Source organism: Anolis sagrei, chromosome 2 (assembly GCF_037176765.1).
Source record: "Anolis sagrei isolate rAnoSag1 chromosome 2, rAnoSag1.mat, whole genome shotgun sequence".
Lineage (NCBI taxonomy): Eukaryota > Metazoa > Chordata > Lepidosauria > Squamata > Dactyloidae > Anolis > Anolis sagrei.
The window spans coordinates 282,250,376-282,275,436 of NC_090022.1; the positions used below are offsets into that span (position 1 = coordinate 282,250,376).

Sequence of the window (25,061 nt, forward strand, 5' to 3'; positions counted from 1 at the left end):
CCAGCATTCTGTTTCCATAATGATCAAGTTAGGTGCTCTATGGAAAGCCCACCATGGCATGAATCTAACTGGATCTGCCTGGGCATCTTCCCCAATAACTGGTATTCTGAAGTCTGTTCTTTGAGTATCACCATTGTGATTTTAGCCACCCAGATGGATCAGACCAAGACTTTTCCCAACACCCTATTTCCAAATGTGGCCAGCAGATGCCAAATAGGCTCATTTCATTTATTTGTCACAATCAACTTTCTGTTAACATCTGTTACCCCATCGTTATCCTCTGAATGTTGCCGGCCCATTAATAGATTTGAGGATAATCAACAAACTGCCTAAACCAAATGACTCCTGTTACTGCATCCACACGTGACTTCTAGTTTTCTTATTCCTGGCTTTCAATATGGGCAAATCTGGGAATGAAGCAATACATTTCACCAGTTTCCATCTCTAAAAGTACAGACAGGTCTGTACTTCCTATGGGATAGGTCTAGACAAGCTTAATTTCAGTGGATAACTCCATGTGACCAAATTTAGTTTGGATTCACACCAATGTTCTCTACTAGTAGCAGTGCTCTCCTTCCAAATCCTAAAACACACAAGCAGCATTGCAAGGGTCTACCTGAGTAATGTCACCAACAAATGGTCATGTAAAGAATATGGCTACTGTTAAGACAGTCTGAAGTTTTCTGAGAAATCAGATTCCAGTTCATCTGTTGTTTCCACAGGCATATTGCCTTGGTTTGAACTAAATGAATATGGCCATGTTGTCTGCCATGCCATCAGTCTATTTGGAGTCATATCACTGTGGCACATCGCTGGATGCAAAATGTCTTCTGGGTGAGCAGAGTTTGGTTGGGAAAAGCCTGCATAGGAATGTGGATGATGATTTGGGCGAGAAGGATGATATACAGCTGGCTGGGCATCAGATGACTGGGTAAAACAAGGCCTATTAGGCGCACAACAGTGCTGGAAACAGCTATTCTTCCCGATTCCTTGATGAATGCGCAATTTAGCAATGAGCGGTTTGCCAATGTTCACCACTTTCCTTTCGTCCACAACTTCATCTACTCCATCATATTCATAGTGGAGGTAAACTGTGAAGGTTAAGTCTTCCTATAAATTAAGAAGTAAGACCATTAATGGAGAGCACTTATTGCCAAAATAAACACAATATCTATTCAAGTTCAAACATACTGGGCAATTCTGATTCAAATAGTTCTGTATTATTGAAAGAATTCATATTGCAGACTTTCACAAGCCATTTCTAATGTTTCACTATCAATTACATCATCATTATTAGAAGAAGCTGTCACATCCATAGGCTAGAATATTCCCTATTTGTAATAACATTCCACATTTATTTTAAAGATGTTTATGTAAAAACATATGCTAACAACAGGCTCAATTGATGTTAGTATTTCACAAATAAGATTTGCTAATATGGTCACTGAATGAAAAGTGCTTTCGAAATCAAAGAGGACAGAAGTAAAAGCTGAACGTGCCTGTCCTCAACGTATTAATTTTAGCACATGCTAATTCATCATAATTTATTATGATTTACAAATTAAGGGATGCCAGATGCTCTTCATTATGTGTGTGTGTGTGTATGTACACACATGCACGAATACACATGCACAGTTTTATACAGATGAAAACAATTTCTTTACAATTCATTCCCATATTCCAAGCAGTTTCTTATCCTGGCTACATAGCAGTGTAGTAACTAAAGTTCCCATTTGTTTTGCTTTGGTTAGTTTTGAAATGGAGCAAGAAAACAAAGTACAGTAGTCTCTCACATATCCAAAATAAAGGGGCCGGCAGAACGTTGGATAAGCGAAAATGTAGGATAGTAAGGAAGGATTAAAGAAACACCTATTAAATGTCAAATTACGTTATGATTTTACAAATTAAGCACCAAAACATCATGTTTTACAACAAATCAACAGAAAAAGCAGTTCAATACATAGGAAAATTATGCCGTAATTATTGTATTTATGAATTTACCAAACATCGCAATGTATTGAAACAGCTGTGGATCCGGGCAGGACTCAGATTGCGTTGGATAATACAGAACGTTGGATGAGCGAAGGTTGGATAAGTGAAACTCTACTGTAGCTCTTTTTTCCCTTTCTTCCAAAATTAAGACAGTTTCCCATTCAATTCACAACACTTTCTCAAGAATTAAAGAATCCACATTCAGCAACCTTAACTAAGAGGCCTTCTCATCCCACATGGAACACCCCTGGCTTCACCCCCAAAAACTGGATCCATGGGAAGATTTTACACCACTGGGTTATTTCAAAAGGGCACCTTGTTATTGAAGGCTACTAGTGTTTATGTTACAAAATGTTCCATCTTATTCTTGTGACTCAATAAAGCACCATTATTGCAAGACAAAAGTAATATAGACTAACCTTTAGCTTTTGTAGGGAACATATTCTAGTATAGAGACAATGTTTGGGTAAGTCTTTTGAAAGCAAATAGCTGCCAGTTTCTTCGGGAGTTCCTTTATTTGCCTCTTTAGGATCCACATCCAAATCCTGATGAAAAATTAAAAAAACAACCTGTAAGTTTACCACTGGCACAAGAAAAAGGTAGAGCTGGATGTACTGACAGATCTTTTGGTGATCTGTAGTAGATCCACAAGGATATCTAAATCCCAAATACAACAACAACACATTGCTGAATGAAAAAAAGTCTTGATGCAATTGTCATTGTTATAATCTCTGCTACCTTTGTATCCACCTTTCCCCCCAAAAGAGGGACAAAGATTGGTTTACATTTAAAACAAATATAGTATACTGTGCGATTTGCTAGAATTTCATTCCAGGACTCCCTATGGATACCAAAATCTGTGGAAATTCAAGTTCCATTCAAGTTCAAGGCCCCCCTGATGGTTCAGCGGGTTAAACTGAGTTGCTGAACTTGCTGACCGAAAGGTTGGCAGTTTGAATCCGGGGAGTGGGGTGAGTTCCCACTGTTAGGCCCAGCTTCTGCCAACCTAGCCGTTCAAAAACATGCAAATGTGAGTAGATCAATGGGTACCACTTCTGCGAGGAGTTAATGGCACTCCATGCAGTCATGCTGGTCACATGACCTAGGAGGTGTCTATGGACAACACTGGCTTTTTGGTCTAGAAATGGAGATGAGCACCACCCCCAGAGTCAGACACAACTTAATGTCAAGGGAAACCTTTACCTTTTTCAAATTCCATGATATACAATGGTGTGGTGAAATGATGCCCCTTATATAAAATGGAGAAATCAAGTTTGGCCTTTTTGGATTTTTGCTGTGTAATATTTTCAAGCTGTGGATGGTTGTATCTTTAGATACGAGGGGCCAACTGTCACGAAAGCATTAAAATATAATTATACTATGAATAACACCAAGACATTTTAAGGCATATAATTAAAATACACAGCAGATTTAAAAACAGAAGCAGCATTAAAAGCCATTTTTAAAAAAATCAAGTCTTGAAAGTCTTGATTATTATTATTATTATTTTTAAAATCTGCCTGCCATGACAATAATGATGATGATGTTGAGCATGAACAGGATAAGTGCAGGGTTTTTTTTAAATCCATACTAGTGGGCAAAAGGGATGACTGGAGCAAGATAAATGCTTTAACTAGCCATGTAATAAATCATATTTGCATCAAAGTTTGATAATGCTAAAACCTAATGGCTTCTGCCAACTTTTAACTAAGTCCAGGAGATGTGAATGTGTTATTTTATCATATGGCTCAAGCTTAATTTCTTTTTAAAGATGACAGCCATGTTCCAGTTCTTTACAGTTCATCTTTGTGCAAGTGGTATTTGCAAGAGAGCAGGGAATATGACTGGGTTGTTGTAGGTTTTTTCGAGCTATATGGCCATGTTCTAAAGGCATTTTCTCCTGACATTTTGCCTGCATCTATGGCAAGCATCCTCAGAGGTAGTGAGGTCTATTGGAACTAGGAAAAAGGGTTTATATATCTGTGGAATGACCAGGGTGGGACAAAGGACTCTTGTCTGCTGGAGCTAGGTGTGAATGTTTCAACTGATCACCTTGATTTGCATTTGATTGCCTGGCAGTGCCTGGAGCAATCTTTTGTTGAGAGGTGATTAGATGTCCTTGTTTGTTTCCTCTCTGTTGTTGTGCTGTTCTAATTTTAGAGTTTTTTTTAATACTGGTAGCCAGATTTTGTTCATTTTCATAGTTTTCTCCTTTCTGTTGAAATTGTCCACATGCAACCAAAAAGCTCACTATATGGTTCAGATATGTGGATGAGACTTTCACCATTTGGAGCCATGGAGAAGAAGAACTAAACAGGTTCCTGGACCATCTTAACAGCATCCACCCAAACATCCAATTCGCCATGGAAAAAGAAAATGAAGGAAGACTGCCTTTTCTAGATGTCCTAGTCATCCACAAACCAGATCAACAATTGGGACACACTGTTTAGAGAAAACCCACACAGAGAGAGAGATATCTACATAAAAACTCCAACCATCACCTAAGTCAAAAAAGAAGAACAGCACAACAACAGAGAGGAAACAAATAAGGACATCTGAGCAATATATTTTCATTTTGACTTTAAAAAGAGAGAGATAAGAAAGATGTTCCCACAACTTGCTGAATCAAGGAGGAGAAAACTGGAAATGCCAGCAAGTCCACCAATTCCTAGATGGATGTGGCCACAAGTTGTAGTGGGCCTTCAATTTCCACTCTTTGAAGTCAAGGAAACAACTCTGACAAAGGGAAATTTTGATACAAAAACAAAGTGGATCCTGCAAGCCAGACCTTTGCCTATCCCAGATTGATCAATAGTAGGACATCTTTTTCCCCCAAAAACCTTTTAAGACCAAATGATAAAATTTAAGCTTTGAGGCTACTGTGTTGACTTGATTTATTTTCATCATCTTAAAAGAAAGGATGCCACAAAGCCTCATGACACCAACTTACAAGAGGAAAATCTGTCACATATGCATTGCACACTGTAATTTCAGGTGGTTTCTTAATTATCCTTGTGTAGACAATTATCACATTGGAGAACTCTGCAGCAAAACCCAGCTGAATTTGGACACCGCAATTAAACTGAAGGCACATACTTTCAGGAAGTTCTGGAAAGCAAGACATTTGATTAAAAATAGTATAGCACGGCTCTCTTTCAAAATCAACTGTACTATCTTTCCTTATACTAATTAATCACTAGGTACCTTGTCATTATGAAATTTATTTTAATAGTCAAAACAAAAACATTTCAATCTACATAAGGAAACAGATTTTTTGGTAAATCATTTTATACCATTCAAATAAAATCAAATACACCAAAAACAAAGTATACACTACCAAAAAGAAAAAGAATTACACACATTAAAGTATCATAAAGACACACAATAAAGACAGGAAAAATATATAGAACTTACTAATATAGAACTAACATCAAGTTTACAGAAAACACCAAATTGGGAGGGATGGGCAATACTACAGAAGATAGGAGCAGAATTGAAAACAATCTTAACGGATTAGAGAGATGATTGGCCAAAACTCACACAATGAAGTTCAACAGGGACAAATGCAATATACTCCACAGGCAGAAAAAATGAAATACAATGATACAGAATGGGGGAAGATATTGGAGTCCTCATGGACATCAAGTTAAACATGAGCCAACAATATCATGTGGTGGCAAAAAAAAAAAAAAAGCCAATGAAATTTTGGCCTGCATCAATAGGAGTCTAGTGTCTAGATCCAGGGAAGTCGTGCTACCTCTCTATTCCGCCTTGGTCAGACCACACCTGGAATACTATGTCAATTTAAAGGAGATGCTGACTCTAAGTTGGAATGTGTCCAGTTGAGGGCGACTAAAATGATCAAGATTCTGCAAAACAAGCCTTATGAGGAGTGGCTTAAAGAGCTGGGCATGTTTATCCTGCAGAAGAGAAGGCTGAGAGGAGACATGATGAGGGTCATATATAAATACATTAGGGGAAGTCATAGGGAGGAGGGAGCAAGCTTGTTTTCTGCTGCCCTGAACACTAGGACGTAAAACAATGGTTTTAAACTACAGGAAAGGAGATTCCACCTAAATGTTAGAAAGAACTTTCTAACTGTGAGAGCCGTTCAGCAGTGAAAGTCTCTGCCCCAGAGTGTGGTGGAGGCTCCTTCTTTGGAAGCTTTTAAACAGAGGCATGGAACAAATGGCCATCTGCGGAGTGTGATTTTGAATGTGATTTTCCTGCTTCTTGGTAGGGGGTTGGACTAGATGGCCCACAAGGTCTTTTCCAACTCTATGATTAATTATCTTTTCTGTAGCTGTAATTTAACAGCTGTCTTTATCTTCAACATCTTCTTTTAATCCAAATTTCTGGCCAAATCTTGCTCTGCAGTTTTTAAATTCCTCTTTCATCAATCTAAAATCCTCCAAATCACTCTGGCCAGAATTCTGCAATTTTAGCTAGAGAGGACTGTATCTTTAATGTTTTCCTACTAAAACAACATTTGATATATAAAACCTTAACAAATCCCACTTCCCTGAGCCTCCTCTTGCAATTTGTACATTTGGCCGCTAGATGATAGCATTCACCAGTTTAAATCCATCCATTCAGTTTGTAAACACATTCATGGCAATTTGTTAGTCTGCCACATTAAATCTAATCATATTAAATCTCAGCCCAGCCACTTTCTCATAGTAGGTAAAAATTAATTATGCCTTTGTTAATTCATATAATGTTTACTGCAGTTAAGTTCCCCTTTAGCAATTAAGCAGGAATTCTTATAAAGTTCATGGAGAGTTTTTGAATGTCAAATATGTTTCTCTCCTTTATTTGAATGAAATCTTCAGAGGAACAGCTCTCAAGTGAAGGGATGGAAAAAATAAGAGTCTGCTTGATACATGGCTTGGGCAAACCTTTCTGTCCATCCTGCTGCCCAATTTCTACTGACTGTCATTATGGATGGTCTCTTCACAAGAATCAGGTTTTGGAGCTAGGTTGGCTTATCTCTCCATTCTCTCCTTATTTATTTGGGAATACATTTTTACCCCTGGGTTCCCAGAAACACCTGTGTTCCCACCAAAAGTAAGAGAAACAGATTGATTTTTTTTCATGTCAAGAGTGACTTGAGAAACTGCAAGTTGTTGTGAGAGAATTGGCTGCCTGTAAAGATGTTGTCCAGGGGAAACTCGGATGTTTTGATGTTTTACCATGTGGAAGGCTTCTCTAATGGCCCTGCATGGGAAGCTGGAGCTGACAGAGGGAGCTCATCTGTACTCTCCCTGGATTTAAACCCATGACCTGTCGGTCTTCAGTCTTGCTGGCACAAGGGTTTAACCCATTGCACCACCGGAGGCTCCACTAGAGAAACAGATGTTACTAGATCTTCAAAACTGCCTCATCTATCTTGCACAGATCATACCTTGCTGCTATTTATTTACCATCTTCTTTCTCTTCTAAAATAATATATCAGTAAATTACTAAAAAATTACACCCTTTATTGCTTCATTTTAACAAAATGCATAACTTAAGCATTAACTTAATGGCAGTTGATGAAAATATAAAGCCAACAAATGAGGTGTGCTCTTCTGGGCACATGGCAAAACCATTACAACAGCAGCGCTTGCTTCGTGTCTTCCTCCATGGCAGAAGGGACTTGGATTGGATGGGCCTTGAGATGCCTTCCAACTCTATGATTCTATCTCAGTAGTTCTCAACCTATAGGTCCCCATATGTTTTGGCCTTCAACTCCCAGAAATCCTAACAGCTGGGAAACTGGCTAGGATTTCTGTGAGTTGTAGACCAAAACACCTGGGGACCTACAGGTTGAGAACCACTGTGCTATCTTATTATATATGCCACTTCAGCTTCTTTCCAAACATTATATAATACATTGCTACAGCCATACACTTGTGAATGTGAACTTTTCATGTGGCAGTTGCTTTGCAAATAAAGGCAGAGGATAGAGTTGGAAAAGCCTGGTTATATGATATCAATGTCCTCTTGCTAAGCCAGAGGTCCGCAAACTAAGGCCTGTGGGCCGGATGCGGTCCTCCAAGGTCATTTACCTGGCTCCTGCCCTAAACTTTAGACTTAGTTTGCCCTGCATCTGAAATTACTTGAAGGCATACAACAACAATCCTAATTAACTTGACTATTTCATCATCCAAAAGTAGGCCCACACTTCCCATTGAAAAATGGGTAAGTTCATGTTGATGAAAATTGTTCTTTATTTAAAATATTGTTTTGTATTTGATTTTTTTTTGCATTGCAGATAAGATATGTGCAGTGTATATAGGAATCAGCTCATTTTTTTCCAAACTATACTTCGCCCCCCCCCCAACAGTCTGAGGAACTGTGAACTGCCCCCACCCCACTTAAAAAGACCCCTGTGCCAAGTTAAGATGGAAAAAGAGCTGGTGGCATGCTGCTGAGCTTGCATGCCCAGTGTGAACACATCTCACCATGCTAAAACAGTAGATGTGGCTCTTAATGAGACATGCCGCATTATCACGGGGTGTCTGCGCCCTACACCACTGGAGTAATTACACTGTTTAGCCGGGATTGCACCATCTGACATCCACCGGGAAGTAGCAGCCAACAGTGAAAGGACCAAGGCAGAGACATCTCCTGCCCACCCCCTGTTTAGGTATCAGCCAGCATGTCAATGACTTAAATCAAGAAATAGTTTTCTAAGATATACAGAGACACTCGCTGGAACACCTCAGCAAGCAAGAGTCCAAAAGTTGCAGACTCAAACCCAGAACCTCAATCAATGGCTGATACCAAATGAGAGACTACCTCCTGGACACACAGAAAACTGGGCGACTTGGAAGGTGCTGAACAGACTGTGCTCTGGCACCACGAGACGCAGAGCCAATCTTAAGAAATGGGGCTACAAAGTGGAATTCACGACATGCAAGTGTGGAGAAGAGCAAACTACAGGCCACCTACTACAATGCAACCTGAGCCCTGCCACATGCACAATGAAGGACCTTCTTATAGTAACACCAGAGGCACTCCAAGTGGCTAGCTACTGGTCAAAAGACATTTAATCAACTACCAAGCTTGCAAACTTTGTGTTTTGTTTGTTTGTTTGTTCAAAAATGCAATACAACTGTTTGGTTTGCTCCTGACACGATAGATAAATAAATAAATAGGTTCCCTTTGATCTGATCCCTCCTTGTCTTGTCCTTCTTCCATTTGCACATGTATGCATAGTGTGCATGCACACACATACACTTTCAACCCATGCTCTCAAATTGCTCCATTTGAGATATGCATCAATTCAAATGCTAAGTTATCTGCCTCTCATGCATCAACAGCAAAACTGCACAGGGAGAGGGAGGGTAGAAAAATCTGTATGACAACAGAGCAAGGAGAAGACAGAAGGAATACCTAGAATTTTAATATATGCACAATACTGTGATTCATTGCTCCTGGGATAGGAACGGTTTAGCTCAACTAATTAAGCGGCGTATTCCCATATTTACTTCCTGTATTTACCATGTGCTTTTGCCCACTGCAGATTCCGTGCCAATGCCTCTGCTGAGGTTACGGTTTGCTGAATAGGATCAGTTAATGCCCTCTTCTCAGATAAACTGCTGCGAATCTCCAAAGCCTGCTTGCCTTTGGTAAGGTGACACTTGCCCATATCTAAAAATAAAAGATACAAATCATTTTCTAGGAATCAAAGCTGCTGAAAATGCTAATTAAAGCACCTATATCCCAGCAGTGCCACTATGTTGCTATGGTTATAAGTGTGTCAGCGTTTCCATGACAAACCTCATTTTGAAGGGGCATTTAAGCCTGGCTATTTAAGATTCGGGACAGTGGAACATGCTGTGCAAGTTCTTCCACATGAGCCAGACCGTGGAGACACATGTGTGCACACGTAAATGGTTCACATTCAATATGACCTATACATTTTAAGAATCATGGCAATAATGATATTCTCAGTATTTTCCCCTGTCTTCTGTATGCACGTGTTGTTAGGCTGATCAGAACCTTCCCTTGCACACACACACAATTACTTTTGCAATGTCTTGACTTCAAATATGATTGGCTCATGGCACTGACAACATTAATATGTTTGTTATGGATTTTCTGATTATCTGAGGTCAGGCAATCAAGAAGCCCTTTCAAGTATAAGAAATAATGCCAAAGAAGCAGCACCCCAAGGAAAATGAGGAAAGTGAATGGAGGCAAAATGAAAAAATTAAAGAATATAAAAGAGCAAAGCAGGGCTTTGAAAGCCATTCATTGTTGCTTTGCAGATTTGGAAGAGTTACAACTCCCATGGCTGTACCAGGTAGAGCAGGGGTTCTCATCCTGTGGGTCCCCAGATGTTTTGGCCTTCAACTCCCAGAAATTTATTTATTTATTTATGTATCATATTTATACCTCACCCTTCTCACCTGGAAGGGGACTCAGGGCAGCCTTACAACAGGCAGCAATTTGATGCCATACACACATATATTAAAATAAATAATTACAATTAAAAAACATTTTTTCTTTCCGTATCAGGAGTGACTTGAGAAACTGCAAGTTGCTTCTGGTGTGAGAGAATTGGCTATCTTCAAGGATGTTGCCCAGGTGATATCTGGATGTTCTGATGTTTTACCATCCTTATGGGAGGCTTCTCTTATGTCCCCACATGGGAAGATGGAGCTGGCAGAGGGAGCTCATCCATGCTTTCCCCGGATTCAAACCTTCGACCTGTCAGTCTTCAGTCCTGCTGGCACAAGGGTTTAACCCAGTGGTTCTCAACCAGGGGTCCCCAGATGTTTTTTGGCCTACAACTCCCATAAATCCTAACAGCTGGTAAACTAGCTGGGATTTCTGGGAGTTGTAGGCCAAAAGCATCTGGGGACCCCAGGTTGAGAACCACTGGTTCAACCCATTGTGCCACCTGGGGCTCCTTACCAAACTATTAAAACATAAACTATTAAACATTAATTAAAATCATGCCATCCAAACAGCTGGTGAAATGGTTGGGATTTCTGGGAGTTGAAGGCCAAAACACATGGGGACCCACAGGTTGAGAACAACTGAGTTAAAGGATTATGAGGGTTGTAGCCTAAAACATAACTTTAGAAGGCTCTTTTCCTTTACTCCACAAAACAAAACAAAGCTGAAGATCATAAAATACAGCACAACAATAAATTTAACAGATTGAATTTCAGCAGAGAAGTGACAGGATGTATACACATATCATTTTCCCATCAACAATTTTCTCTGTGAAGCTCTCTGTTCACTCCAAAGTGTTTCTTTTCCTTAGGGCTCCAGAAGCAGATTTAAAACGTGTACAAATACCCCATGTGGTAAACACATATTGGAAGGGGCAAATTTTAAGTGCTAAGGAATAGGTTAAGTACATTTGGGCAATCATAGCACTACACAACTTCTTTCCATGGTATAAGTTGAGTTTTAATACTTTTTTTTTTGAGAAATTGATATGCACTAACCAAATTGGGCTGCACAAAACAGCTTCTTTACATTGAGTTTTGACCCTTCTCAGCTATAGTTTTTAAATTGCACAATTATAGTGAATCCAAAGTTTTCCTTCTTTACTTTTCACAGCTTTCTCTCACCTTCTGCCACACCATCAAGAAGAACCGTAATCTTCTTGTCCTCCAATAAACGTTCCTTCAAAAACTTCACAAAAATCCCATTGGATAATCCAGACTGCTGAATTTCAAATGCTTCTGCTCCTTGGCATCTTTAAAATACATTTTAACAGCAAAACAGTATTTGCAGGGTGGATGGAGGCACAGCAGTAGAGTACAGCTAAGCAAATCTAAATAATCTTCATTAAAAAGAGCTTTATAGCGAGTGAAAAATTAGATTCCATAGCACAGTTTACAAACCAGCAAATATTTACAAGACACTCCAGTAAGCATCATCTACATTTTAGTTCAAGGTCTCGATAAAGCTTGCAGACAAATTTGCACTCTGCCAACACAGTGCTGAATTTGCCAGGAACTCTATCTTTATAGGTTGGAAAATAGCATTTTTCTCAAGGACATACAGTAAATCCATAGCAGAGATAAAACCTGGATGCAGGTCACATTCTATCTGCTGAAGAAACAGCTTCCTATAATCCAAAATAACCCTTCATGAGAACCCACCTGCTATTGTCTCATGTGGTTGTCCCATCTGCTATATAGGTGTGGAGATGTTTCCCTACTTGAGAGATCATAATTACACCAGGCTCTTTCCATGACTTGGAGAAGTTCTTAATTAATGACCACATGGAGAACCTTCTTAGGTGGATTAAAAATGCTGGTGAGGAATATGGTTGGAATGGGTCTAGCCAGCATGGTCTAGGAACCCCAGTTGGCTTGTTGAAGCAGATAGTAGGAATTGCTCCATAACTGCAATTTCATTTATCCATTTATTGGGGGGGGGGGGGGGAGTATTTCTCTAGGAATCTGCTTCGTTCTCCAGATGATTCTATAGTCTATTCTGCAAGTTACCATAAAGTTGCACTGGAGAACTTAGAAAATTCCTAGGTATGTTGGGACCAGAAGTCAGATAATCTAATGGCATTTGGTGTATGGTAACTATAGTCCAGTCAGGAACATATCTCCTTAACCCCACAGATATGCAGGTCTCACTGTACTTCTAAATTCCTATAATGCTGAATACCTGTGATGACAAATAATAACCTACCTGCTGTAAAGCACACATGGGACTCTGATTTCAACAAGCCTTACGCTCATATAAGTATATAAAGAACTCAAGTTATATTTACTCTACTAAATGTAAGACTTGGATAGATGGGATTTATCAAATTCTCTCTGCCTTTACTTTAATTTTGTAAAACAGTAATGACAGATCTTGCATCATGGTATCATAGTGTAAAGCTCCACTAAGGGGAACACCATGATTTTTCATGTCTTTTGTGCTTGAAACCCAGTATTTTTCAAGCTACATCCCCCTCAACATGACCATGTAGTGAATGGTGCAGCCGAGGTGATACCCAAGTAGGATCCAGCTACATTATTATAGCCAAGTGATGAAGGCACCTGCTGAGACTTCACATGGGTCCTTTGGCGGTCCTAGAGGACGATGTTATAATTTTGCCTTCTGCTATGGTCCCATAACCAGATACACAATGACAATGATCTTCCAGTGCCTCTAGAAGCCCCGAGAAGGTGCAAAGATATCTTCATTGTTTTATGTCTGACAACAGAAACACAGGCAGATATTCTGTTGCCCCCATTCTTCAACAGTCACTATGTGTCTATGTTGGGGGAAGGTGAGTTTTTTTCTGAGATTTGTAGTCATTGCACAAAATAAAGTGACTGGATTGACCTTGAAGGAGCTGGGGGAGGTGACGACCAACAGGGAGCTCTGGCGTGGACTGGTCCATGAAGTCACAAAGAGTCAGAAACGACTGAACAAATGAACAACAACAACAACAATTTCAAACCCAGCAACAACTCTACAAAACACACAGAGGCATGGGTTCCACCTATGCCCACATCCATCAAGAGCAGGATATCAGTCAATAATTCCCATACAGACATTTTATCACAAGAGAATTCCCAGCCCAGCATGATCTTTGCACTAATGTGTTTTTCTCCTCACCACAAGGGGAAAATAATTAATTAATTAAGGCATATCAAATGTATCTCTTTCATCACTATATCATCTGCTTCTGGAACTGGGTTTTTGTTTAAGTGGTCAGGAAGATACCTGTATTCAGATAACCACTTTAGCAACCTAACTCTTTCTTCACTCCTATGGTTAGACCAGAAAAAGGTATACACACCTGAGATTCACAGCAGAGTACTATCCATTACTGAAAGAAACTCTACGGTGCATCTTCACTGTACACCATACAAAATTTATATGATAATGAGGAGTGCAAATTTATCCATATGTTTGTAATGACTAAAAATGAGCACAAACTCTTGCTATAGCTACAAGCAAATTGCGCTTCATACATTATTCATCTCTTTCCTTGAAAGGTCAATAGATGATTTTCTTAGTAGGTCAGAATAAACTATCACACTGTCCTTTTTTAAAACTAAAGCAGGAGACACATCTAAAAAATGTACAAAGTTCAAATAATTTCCTTACGTGGCATATCCAAAGACAATGTTAGCTGTAACCTTCAAAGCATCCAGGATGAGGATGGTATTGTCGTACTCATTCCTGTATTTAAACACAAAAATCAGAGGTTTAGTCTAAAAGGGTTAAGCAAACAGTTTGATTTGTTTTCTGCTCTACATAATATTGTAACTTGGGGATTGGACTGGATGGTCCTTGTGGTATCTTCCAACTCTATGATCTCTTGCAATGTTTAAGTTTTTGGCTTCATTTAATATAATACACTTCTCAGTCTCTTCTTCCTTTCTTTAACTCTTGGCATATACACTCAGCCATCCGGCTGATCAGTTATGCATCTAATAAGGTGGTCTCTGGCCCAAAGAAGGATGTGTCATAGTAATAATTAATATCCAGAGATTCAGCCATCAGTGACTTGAATGAATGTGTGTGTATGTATAGTGTTAAACTGCTGAGCTGCTGAACTTGCTGACTGAAAGGTCAGCACTTTGAATCTGTGGAGCAGGGTGAGCTCCCGCTGTTAGGTCCAGCTTCTGCCATCCTAGCAGTTTGAAAACATGCAAATTTTAGTAGATCAATAGGTACCGCTTCTGTGGAAAGGTATCGGCGCTCAATGCAGTCATGCCAGCCACATGATCATGGAGGTATTTACGCACAGTGCAGTCTCTTCAGCTTAGAAATGGAAATGAGCACCACCCCCCGCAGTTGGACACGACTAGACTTAATGTCAATGGGAAACCTTTACCTTTAACAAAAACACACACAGTTTTGCTATTTTATACAAAGGATAACTAATTTGCTATGCCATTGTATTTTGAGAATGGAAAATCCCTGGATCCTGGAAGTCCTGAAGTCAAACCCCAGCAGATACCAAGAGTATTTGTTTTGAAGTTGTTGATTAAGCCTCTACTGCAGGCATGGGCAAACTTTGGCCTCCCAAGTGTTTTGGACTTCAACTCCCACAATTCTTAACAGCTCGTACGCTGTTAAGTAGTGAAAAAGTTTGCGCATGCCTTTTTCTGGCTTAAAATACTGATAATTCATAATTAAGCTAAGTGTTCTGATGCTGTGACAAATTACTCAAAGGCAGGTGATATAAAATGGGCACATACATTCTTTAAAAGTCTGTTTAGTTAGGCCTATCCATCCTGTGCAACAACAGTCAGAGATGAACAGAACAATATGCTATTCACATGAAAGGCTCTCAAGCCCAGAACTTTGAAGACTCTCACCACAGGCACTGGAAGCCTTGAAAACATATATACAAAGAGAAAGAGCAGGTGCTATATTTCCTTACAAACAGTTTTCTTCTGTTGCAACTGGGAGTGGGAAGAGCAAGGAGTGTTAGCCATGACAAGAGATCACCAGCAGAATGAGGGAAACCCAGCATGCTATCCTGCTTCCCTCTCAGAAGTTTTTATCTCTTGAAATGAAATTTTCAGTACTCTGGAAAAAAAGCCTCAGCTCAGCTCTTCTTGCATGAAGTGATAAAAGTGTTATATTTGCTAGGCAAGATGGAAAGAATTATTATTTGAATCAACACAGTCTAGACAGGGGCATTCTTCTTTGTCCTCACTTCTTCCACAGATTTACCCATAATCAAACATCACTAGGTTGCAATGGTAATTTTTTTTTGTATTCACTCTGTAATTGTTTTTGTATTCACTCTGAATTCAAAACCTGGAGACTAAAAGACGGTGACATATGTGTCCAGCTAATGACCTAATAAGTGTGTATCTTTTAGCTGATTAATGTGCCTTTTTCTACAGAATTAACACAACTTGAGCCTTGATTTACTCTAGGGAAGAATTCCTTAAGTGAGGAAAGCATTTTAATACCTTTTTCTACACATATCCAGTAAAAACACATTGAGACCGGTTTGCTTTTCTTGCATCCGTCTGAGAATGTTTTGCACACAGAGACAGTTTGCAGCTCGATACGGATTTGGGGCATCGATGGGGACCATGAAACTGTTTCCATAGTTTTCATAGCCATGGCCAGCATAATATAACAAACCTAGTGAAAAATAAAACACATCATCAGAATAGTATGTAGATATTATATTAAGCCAATACTCAATTTAATTTGCATCACAAAGCTATCAAGCAGGCTGACAGAATGGGTGACCTTCAGGAGGATGATCTGACTTGACAAAGATATTTCCTACTATATTTTTATGGCAATCCTTGAAAAATGGTCAAAGACATGATTTTCTGCCATTGCAGCACTCCCTGTTGAAAGCACTCCACTTTTGTGTTGAGGCTGGAAGTTTGGTCAGGTTTGCATATTATGGAACAACATTTCCTTTAACTTACACAACATCATGAAAAGCTTAGTGAACATTTGGAAGAAGTGGCCAACGCCTCACTTGCATGTGGCATTTGTTCAAAATCCTCACAGGAGATTGTGGGGGACTCTGGTGTCCATGCGACGGTGACTCCATCACATGGAGTAGTGAATTCACTCCAGGTTTTAGTCCATACTTTAAAGGAGTGCTGAATCTATCCCTAAGGCAGATCGAGCACTTTGGATAGCTTCTTTAAACTGCAGAGTAGAATCCAGAGTGGATTGCCTGACTCATTAACATCAATCAGAGCTACGCTCCTCCCCACACATCACCCTCTTCTGCATCCCACACAACTGCAAAAACAGAATCAAGTTGGAGTGTTGTGTAGTTCCTGGGCTGTATGGATATGTTCTAGCAGCATTTTCTCTTGACGTTTTGCTTGCTGCTAGAACCCGGACATATAGCCGGGAAAACACACAAGCATTCCAGTGATTCCGGCTGTGAAAGCCTTTGACAATGCAGATTTAAGTTGTACACAACACAATTCTACATATTCCACAGACATTCAAAATAATATCCAGGAAAATATAAATTTTTGTTTTTGCTGTAATTTATAAACAGCCCTCCAGGCATAAGCAATTACTGGGCAATGAGAAGACAAATATAGTAATCAGGATACAATTACATGATAAAACATATGATGTCTCTTCTGAGCTATAAAACTGCAGTTGTGGAATTCTGATACAATGAATGGGTCTCCTTCCCAAAGTTATTTCACAGATGGAGAATTGAGTGCACTATTTATCAAAGACACTCAGATAACAAAATTCTTTGTGAAATGCCCTTGCAAAAACTCAAGAGTTAAGAGATGTCACAATTCTAGTGGTATCAGGAATGCCCATGATCTGTTTTTTTTCCCTTGGTGTCTTCCAAGTGTGTTGGATGTCGTTTTGTTGTTGTCAAGTGCTACACATTGATCTTGAACACAAGAATGAGAGGTTTCCAGGTCATTATATCCTTGACTTCCCTGAATCTATACATCTGGAATATGATCTTGTTAGAAGTATTGTAAAATGTGCAAAATTATATTGTTCATTGTATGTATTTGGTTATATTTGTGTAAGTAAGTTTGTGCCTTTAATTGCTGAAATGCTTGTGGTTTGGGTTTGGTCAATTGGGTGCAGGTGGATCTAATTACTGTTTGTTATAATGGTTTGCATCTGCCTGCGGTCTCTGGGTCTTGGTCTGGATCTTGGTCTTGGTTGGAGGTTTTTTGTTTAAGGGTCTGATGTTTGTTTTCTGAGTTTCCACTATGAAGCTTTAATAAAGCAAGCTTCTGCTGAAGAATTGTTATTTTTTATTTTGAAATTACAACTCTGCTGACAGGTTATGGGCCCAGATACGCTGCATAATCCATGCGTCTGAGGTGATGTTTGTTTTTGAAATATGTGGTGGAACATTAAGAAGTTTTTTGAAGGCATTTTTGAGTCTTCTGCTCCTGGCTGCTTTGGTGAGCAGCGAGGTTTAAAGTGATAGCTTGCTGCTGAACACTAAACCTTGGAAGATTTGCCTTCAGAGAAATCAAGAAGATTTATGGCTTGCTATGTTGGAGAATTTGCTTTCTACGTGCCTGAGCAGCAAGGGCCAACTATGTTTGCTTTCCTGTCTTGCCTTGCACAAAAGGTTTTTTTCAGCAAATGTTTCTGAAGCCAAAAGAAGAAGCAAACAGTTTGTGAGTCAGACCCTGTGTTTGAATTCCAGAGGATTACTGCAAAGTTTTGAAAGATAATGGACTGCTAGAAGCCAATTTTACTTGAAGAAGTGAATATAAATTGGCTGGGCTGAAACCCGGGTATACTGGGGGTCCTTTCTTTTTTGGTGCAGTAAGTATTTTGTTTCTGGAACTTTGGGACTTTAAAGTGAAATACCAAAATGGCTTTGCCGCCTCTTCAAGTTGGTTCACTCCCTTTTGATAAACTATCTGATAGTAACTGGCTCAGTTGGAGCATCAGATTTAAAGCTTATCTTGTTTCCCAGAATTTATGGGACATAATTGAGAATTTGCCAGCTCAATTAACTCCTGCGGATCAACAAAAAGATGAAAGAGCTTTGGCGCTTCTTCAGTTGTCTGTGTCAGATTCTTTGTTGGTTCACCTTCATAATATTCTTCATGCACAAACTGCGTGGAATCTGTTTAAAGATATGTTTCAAAGACAATCAAGTGGTTCAAAGATAATTCTTATGCGACAGCTGTTTAACCTCAAACATGAGGAGGGCACTCCAGTTCAAACTCATGTTACAAAAGTTGTGGCTCTTTTTTCGGAGTTGAGAGCAAGAGACATTATTTTTCCCCCTGAGCAACAAGCGTTAATCTTGATGGGATCTCTATCTCGCCCTTTTTATGCGTTTATGGACTCTCTTCATGGAATTCCAGACAGGGATCTCACGATACCTTTTATTTCAGGGAAAATTATGGAATTTGAAGCTCAACGCAAATTGAGAAGTTTTGCTCCTATGCAGAAGAGTTCAAGTTCTGGGACTGCTTCTAATGACACTGCTTGTGTTGCTAAGCCAAAGTCACAAATTGTGTGCTTTAAATGTAAAAAGAAAGGGCATTATGCTAAGAATTGCAAACAGAATCCAGGACAATGGAGAAACAAGCAAGTGGAGAGACCTAGTTCTTCAAAGGACTTACAGCATGCTTTCCTGGTGACCTCTAAGAAGGATACAATGAACTCTTTCATTATTGACTCAGGCTGTTCTCAGCATTTGGTAAAAACTATAGAACTGTTGACAAATGTGAGAGACTCTGATATAAACTTTATTTCTTTGGCAGATGATAGAAAAGTTAAAGTATTTTCTTGTGGTGATCTTTATATTGACAGTCTGAAATGTACTCTTGAGAATGTGTACTATGTACCAGAAATAATGTATAATATTCTCAGTGTCAACAAACTTTTGGATGAAGGTTTTGAGGTGTCTTTAAAGAAAGAAAAGTCTATGCTAATTGATCTTCAAGGTAATGAAGTGCACCTGAGACAAGAAAAAGGATTTTTTGTTTTAAAGTCTGCTACAAATGTGTCTGCTTGCATTAAGCAGATACCTGATAATCCCAGGCCATTACACGACAAATGTATTCATGAATTTCACAGGAAAATGGGTCATTTGTCATGGCAGTATCTAAGACAGACAGCTGAGTTGTGTGAGATTCCTATTCAAGGATGTAAGAATTTTCTTGATTGTGAAATTTGTGCAGCAGAAAATCTTAAGAAAGCTCCTATAGCAAAATACAGTGCTAGAGTTTCAAAAAGGATCTTAGAGCTTGTCCATATTGATGTATCTGGTCCTCATCCTACTTCTGTAGGTGGATCAAAATATTTTTTGATTTTGGTAGATGATTTTTCACGGTTGAAGTTCACCTTCTTTCTAAGAACTAAAGGTGAAGTTTTTCAAAAAATTTCTGCTTGGCTGAAGCTAATGCAAACACAGTTTCCTGGGTACCCAGTACAAGCTTTTCAGAGTGATCGTGGTGCTGAGTTTATGTCCAAACAAATGCAAAATTTGCTTGAAAAGTTTGGCATAGTTCACAGGTTAACAAATCCTTACTCACCCAGTGAAAATGGGGTTGCAGAAAGATGGATAGGTGTTGTAAAGGTTGTGGCTAGAAAAATGTTAAGAGATGCTAGTTTATCTGATGGATTGTGGGCTGAAGCCGTGGCAAACGCCACCTTTGTGCTCAATCGTTCTTTTTGCAAAAGTGTCAATAGTATTCCTTATGTGTTGTTTTTTGGAAAAACTCCTGATTTGAGTTCAATCAGAGTTTTTGGAAGTGACTCATATGTCTTAATTCCTTCTCAACAAAGACATAAAAAGGATTCTATTTGGAAGAAATTGAAATATCTAGGCCCTGCTTCTGAGTCAAAAGGTTGGAGATTTTGGTGTGGTAATAATAGGGTGTTAGTTTCTAAAAATGTGAAGTTCCAACAACACAGTGGTTGGGAAAGGATTCATTCAAATAAGGAAGTGTTTCTGCCTTTCAATACTACTCAAATGCACACACCACTAACCACACAGCCAACTACACAGCAAGTTTCACAGCGGCCTGCTACACAAGTGCAATCAGTTTCACAACAGACTGCACAGCAAAATATACAACCAAGCACATCTCAAGATACACAGTTTGGAACACAAGTGCAAGTGAAGCAAGAATCTGTTTCTAGTCAGTTACAAGGCAGTAGTCCTGTAATTAAAAGGACAGAACCTCAGAAGAGAAAAGCTGAAGCTGAATCTTCTAATTCAGAAAGTACTAGCTCTAGTAATTCAGAAACTGATGAGACTGATGGAGGAGATAGTACTAGGACCATTCCTAGACGCAGTTCTAGGACAACTAAGGGTATTCCTCCAAAGAGATACCATTGTGAAGTTGTGAAAATACAAGAACATGACTGGTCTGAACCTCAAAGTTATAAAGAGATGTTGAAAAGAGATGAGACTGAGAGAAATCTTTGGTTAAAAGCAATGCAAAGTGAATTTGATTCTTTGAAAGATTTGCAAGTCATGGAGAAGTCTAAAACAGTTGACAATGTAAAGGTTCTAAGTTGTCGTTGGGTTTATAGACGTAAACAAACAAAGGATGGTGGTTTTTTGTACAAAGCCAGGTTAGTTGCTAGAGGTTTTGAACAGATATATGGAGAAAATTTTAATGAGATATTTAGCCCCACAGTGTCTGGGGAAGCACTAAAAATAGCCCTTGCAATTGCCAGTAATAGGAATTTAAAAGTCAAACATTTTGATGTGAATACTGCGTATCTTCATGCAGACTTGGAGGAGAAAGTTTATATATCTGCTATCCCAGGTTTTGAATCTGACCTTCCTGAAGGGACTTATCTTCTTAAGAAAAGTCTTTATGGTCTTAAACAAAGTGCACGTAATTGGAACCTACATTTAGACAAAGTGTTGACAAAGTTGAATTTTGTTGCCAATAGTTTTGATCCTTGTTTGTACTCAAAAGGAAGTGGAGACACACAAATGTTTATTGTAATTTATGTGGATGATGTGTTATGTATTGGATCTGAGGAAAACATTCAGGAAGTTTTTCAGAATTTAAGCAAAGTATTGAAAATCAAAAATCTTGGAGATGTTAGTAGATATCTTGGCATAAATATTGCCAGAAATGAAAGTGGTTTTGAATTAAACCAAACTGACAAGATTTATGATCTTTTGAGAAGAACCAGAATGGAAAATGCAAACACTGTTAATACACCCATGGCTCTTCAGTTTTTACAACATGTAGATGGAGAAGTGTTTGATAACAATTTCATTTATCGTTCAGTTATTGGCTCTTTATTGTACATTGCAAACAACACAAGACCTGACATTTCTTTTTCTGTTGGTATCCTAAGTCAAAGGATTCAAAATCCCTCACATACAGACTGGGCTGGAGTAAAAAGAGTTCTGAGATATTTAAAACAAACTGCTGAAAAAGTTTTCAGAATTTGTCCAGATGACAAAAAGTCTTTAGAAATACATTGCGATAGTTCTTTCGCAAATCTAAAGGAAAATAAATCTGTTACTGGATTTGTAATAAAATATGCAAATACACCAGTATGCTGGAAAAGCAGAAAACAGAACATTGTAGCATTAAGTACTGGAGAAGCTGAATTCTCAGCGTTGTCTGATGCTTTGTCATCAGCAGAATGGCTAGAATCTTTGATTAAAAGTCTGAACATTGATTTAGAACTGCCAATACAAGTTTTTGTTGATTCTCAAACTTGCATCGCTTTGTGTAAAAATCAAAATATGAAAGCGAAGTCTAGATACATTAATGTTAGATATTCAAATGTGCAACAATTTGTTAAGGACAAAAGAATTGTTCTAAATTATGTTCCTTCAGTTGAAAATGTTGCAGATATTTTGACGAAACCTCTTACTTGTGAAAAACATAACCAATTTTGTGAAAAATTGAATTTATGAATGTATAAATATGAACTAATATAATTTTGTGGAGGAGTGTTAGAAGTATTGTAAAATGTGCAAAATTATATTGTTCATTGTATGTATTTGGTTATATTTGTGTAAGTAAGTTTGTGCCTTTAATTGCTGAAATGCTTGTGGTTTGGGTTTGGTCAATTGGGTGCAGGTGGATCTAATTACTGTTTGTTATAATGGTTTGCATCTGCCTGCGGTCTCTGGGTCTTGGTCTGGATCTTGGTCTTGGTTGGAGGTTTTTTGTTTAAGGGTCTGATGTTTGTTTTCTGAGTTTCCACTATGAAGCTTTAATAAAGCAAGCTTCTGCTGAAGAATTGTTATTTTTTATTTTGAAATTACAACTCTGCTGACAGATCTTCCTGTTTTCCTACTGCCCTCCAGCAACCATTTATTGCCTTTTCTTGTGATTCATCCCATAATATGGCTAAGTAGGATAGCCTCAGTTTAGTCATCTTGGTTTATAGGGAGAGTTCAGGTATGATGTGTTCTAGGAACCATTTATTTGTCTTTTTAGCAGCCCATGGTATCTGCAAAACTCTTCTCTCAAGCAACGCAAGCTGGCAATGAAGGAGACGTAGTACAATACATCTGGAAGGAATCAGATCAAGGAAATCTGCTCCAATGCTTTCTTCTATTGGAATTCCTCAGCTAGAACTTGGACATGTTACTTTTTTAGTTTATAAATCCCAGAATACTTAAATGGAAGGCAATTCTGGGAATTACCGTCCAGAGAAGTAAACTTTCTGAGCTCGTTTCTCAGCCTGTGTTATCCTACTGAGCAATATAACAAGCAACTGAAACCTACTGAGTCTATGTCTCTGCCTATCTATCCATAGGAAACTAGGTATCAACTGTAAAACATGTAACCTAGTCATTATCATGCCCTTACCATAGCTGCAAGAGAACTGGTGCTTATGAGAAAACAAATTAACTCTGACTTTATGAGAAGCAATAAAAATATTATGTCAGACATTCTCAGGATAAATTGGCAGCAGTTTTTTGAAGATGTTTTGAAAACTCATGGCAGCAAATATGGCTGTGTTGCCATCTGAAATTCAAAGATATTTAAACCTGTGGGAGTAGGGTAGCAGCAGAAGAAATCAATAAAACTGAAGCAAATGCCACATACTTTACACAGACCAGCAGCAAATATACAGCTGTGACCGACTCAAATTTGCCATCCGACTTCCACTAAGAAAAGGGGGTGGCAAAGTATCCTGCCGTCAGAAAGTCTGTCGCAGTGTTTAGTGCCGCAATAAATCTTCCTGTCATTGTGACCCTTGGATCAGGCACACCGAGGGCGAAGGGCATGTTGAAAGTCAGGCCGGCCAGCCCTGGATGCATCAAGCACCACATATCTGATCAATGAAAGAAGTCACACCATGCAATCACTTCACCTTCCCCTGGCACCTGTTGCAGACACATCCAATTAAAACATTGCCTGACCTCAGTAACCTGCTGTAGGGGTCATCCCACCTCATAGATAGCCATTAGATCTTCCATGAAAAGTAAACACTACTGGGAATCAAGGCAAAAAACTTTTTAACTTTTGAAGTAGAAGACAAATAACACATAGGGAAAGGAAAATCAGCAGCTGGGTCAGGCTTTGAGGTTGCAAGGCTTTATAATGCCAATCAAAGTGGCCAGTTGCAACATTCACTCTTGCCTCAAACAGACAAGAGTTCTTTCTCCTACTCTGGACAATCCACAGATATATAAACCCCACTTGCCTAGTTTCCAACAGACCTAATAACCTCAGAGGATGCCTGCCATAGATTTGGGAGAAACATCAGGAGAGAATGTTTCTGGAACATGGCCATAGAGCCCAGAAAACTCACAGCAACCCACTGAGCATGTCTTTGCACACAGGAGTTTCTAGGAACCTTTTGTTAAAGGAGGTGGACACCAAGGACCAAATTTCCACCCAGACCCACTCTGCTATTCAACTCCACAGCAAGTCAAAATGTAAAATCCTTTCAAAACAGCAATGGAAAATGGCATTGTGTCATTTACCTGTTTCCATTCTGAGAAGGTTCTGGGGGGATTGTAGGTGTAAGGTAGGATTATTTTTATGATTTCACTGTTTAGGAGGAGGGGGTTCTGTATAGTTTGAGGGCAAACCTTTGCTCCAAAGAGTAAAGGGATTGAGTAAAAAGGTGCTGGAGGAAAGTTCTGAGAGTGCCTTGGACTGCGAGAAGATCCAACCAGTTCATACTTCAGGAAATAAAGCCAAATTGCTCATTGGAGGGAAGGATATTAGAGACAAAGTTGAAGTACTTTGGCCACATCATGAGAAGAAAGGAAAGCTTAGAGAAGACAATTATGCTGGGGAAAAAGGAAGAGGGGCCGACCAAGGGCAAAATGGATGGATGGCATCCCTGAAGTGACTGGCTTGACTCTGAAGGAGCTGGAAGTGGTGACAGCCGACAGAGAGCTCTGGCGTGGGCTGGCCCATGAGGTAACGAAGAGTTGGAAATGACTGAACAAATGAACAACAAAATGGTTTAGGACAGGGGCTGGGTAAATGACCTTGGAGGGCTGCATCTGGCCTGCAGGTCTTTGGTTGGGGAACCCATCTTATTTATTTATTTATTTGGGACATTTATATCCCGTCCTTCTCATCTCCAAAGAGGGACTCAGGATGGCTACCAACAGGCACTATTCGATGCCCACACCATATAAAACATAACATACAATACAATTTGCAGAATTAGAAACAGTTATGAACATTAAA

The 25,061-nt window shown here is 39.1% G+C and overlaps 1 protein-coding gene across 4 annotated transcripts in view; it reads right to left on the reverse strand.

Annotated features, from left to right (window-relative positions):
* Window positions 1–214: 214 nt before the first annotated feature.
* Window positions 215–25,061, reverse strand: part of MALT1 (MALT1 paracaspase) — a 56,771-nt gene continuing 31,924 nt past the window's right edge. For all 4 annotated transcript variants that reach the window (XM_060761332.2, XM_060761331.2, XM_067464647.1 and 1 more), the window contains 7 exons: window positions 15,891–16,068; window positions 14,065–14,139; window positions 11,568–11,695; window positions 9,481–9,630; window positions 4,943–5,100; window positions 2,412–2,537; window positions 215–1,110 (listed from right to left, as the gene is read on the reverse strand). In XM_060761332.2, coding sequence (XP_060617315.2) covers window positions 664–1,110; window positions 2,412–2,537; window positions 4,943–5,100; window positions 9,481–9,630; window positions 11,568–11,695; window positions 14,065–14,139; window positions 15,891–16,068 — 1,262 coding nt within the window. In that variant the 3' untranslated portion in view covers window positions 215–663. The remainder of the gene's footprint in view (window positions 1,111–2,411; window positions 2,538–4,942; window positions 5,101–9,480; window positions 9,631–11,567; window positions 11,696–14,064; window positions 14,140–15,890; window positions 16,069–25,061) is intronic.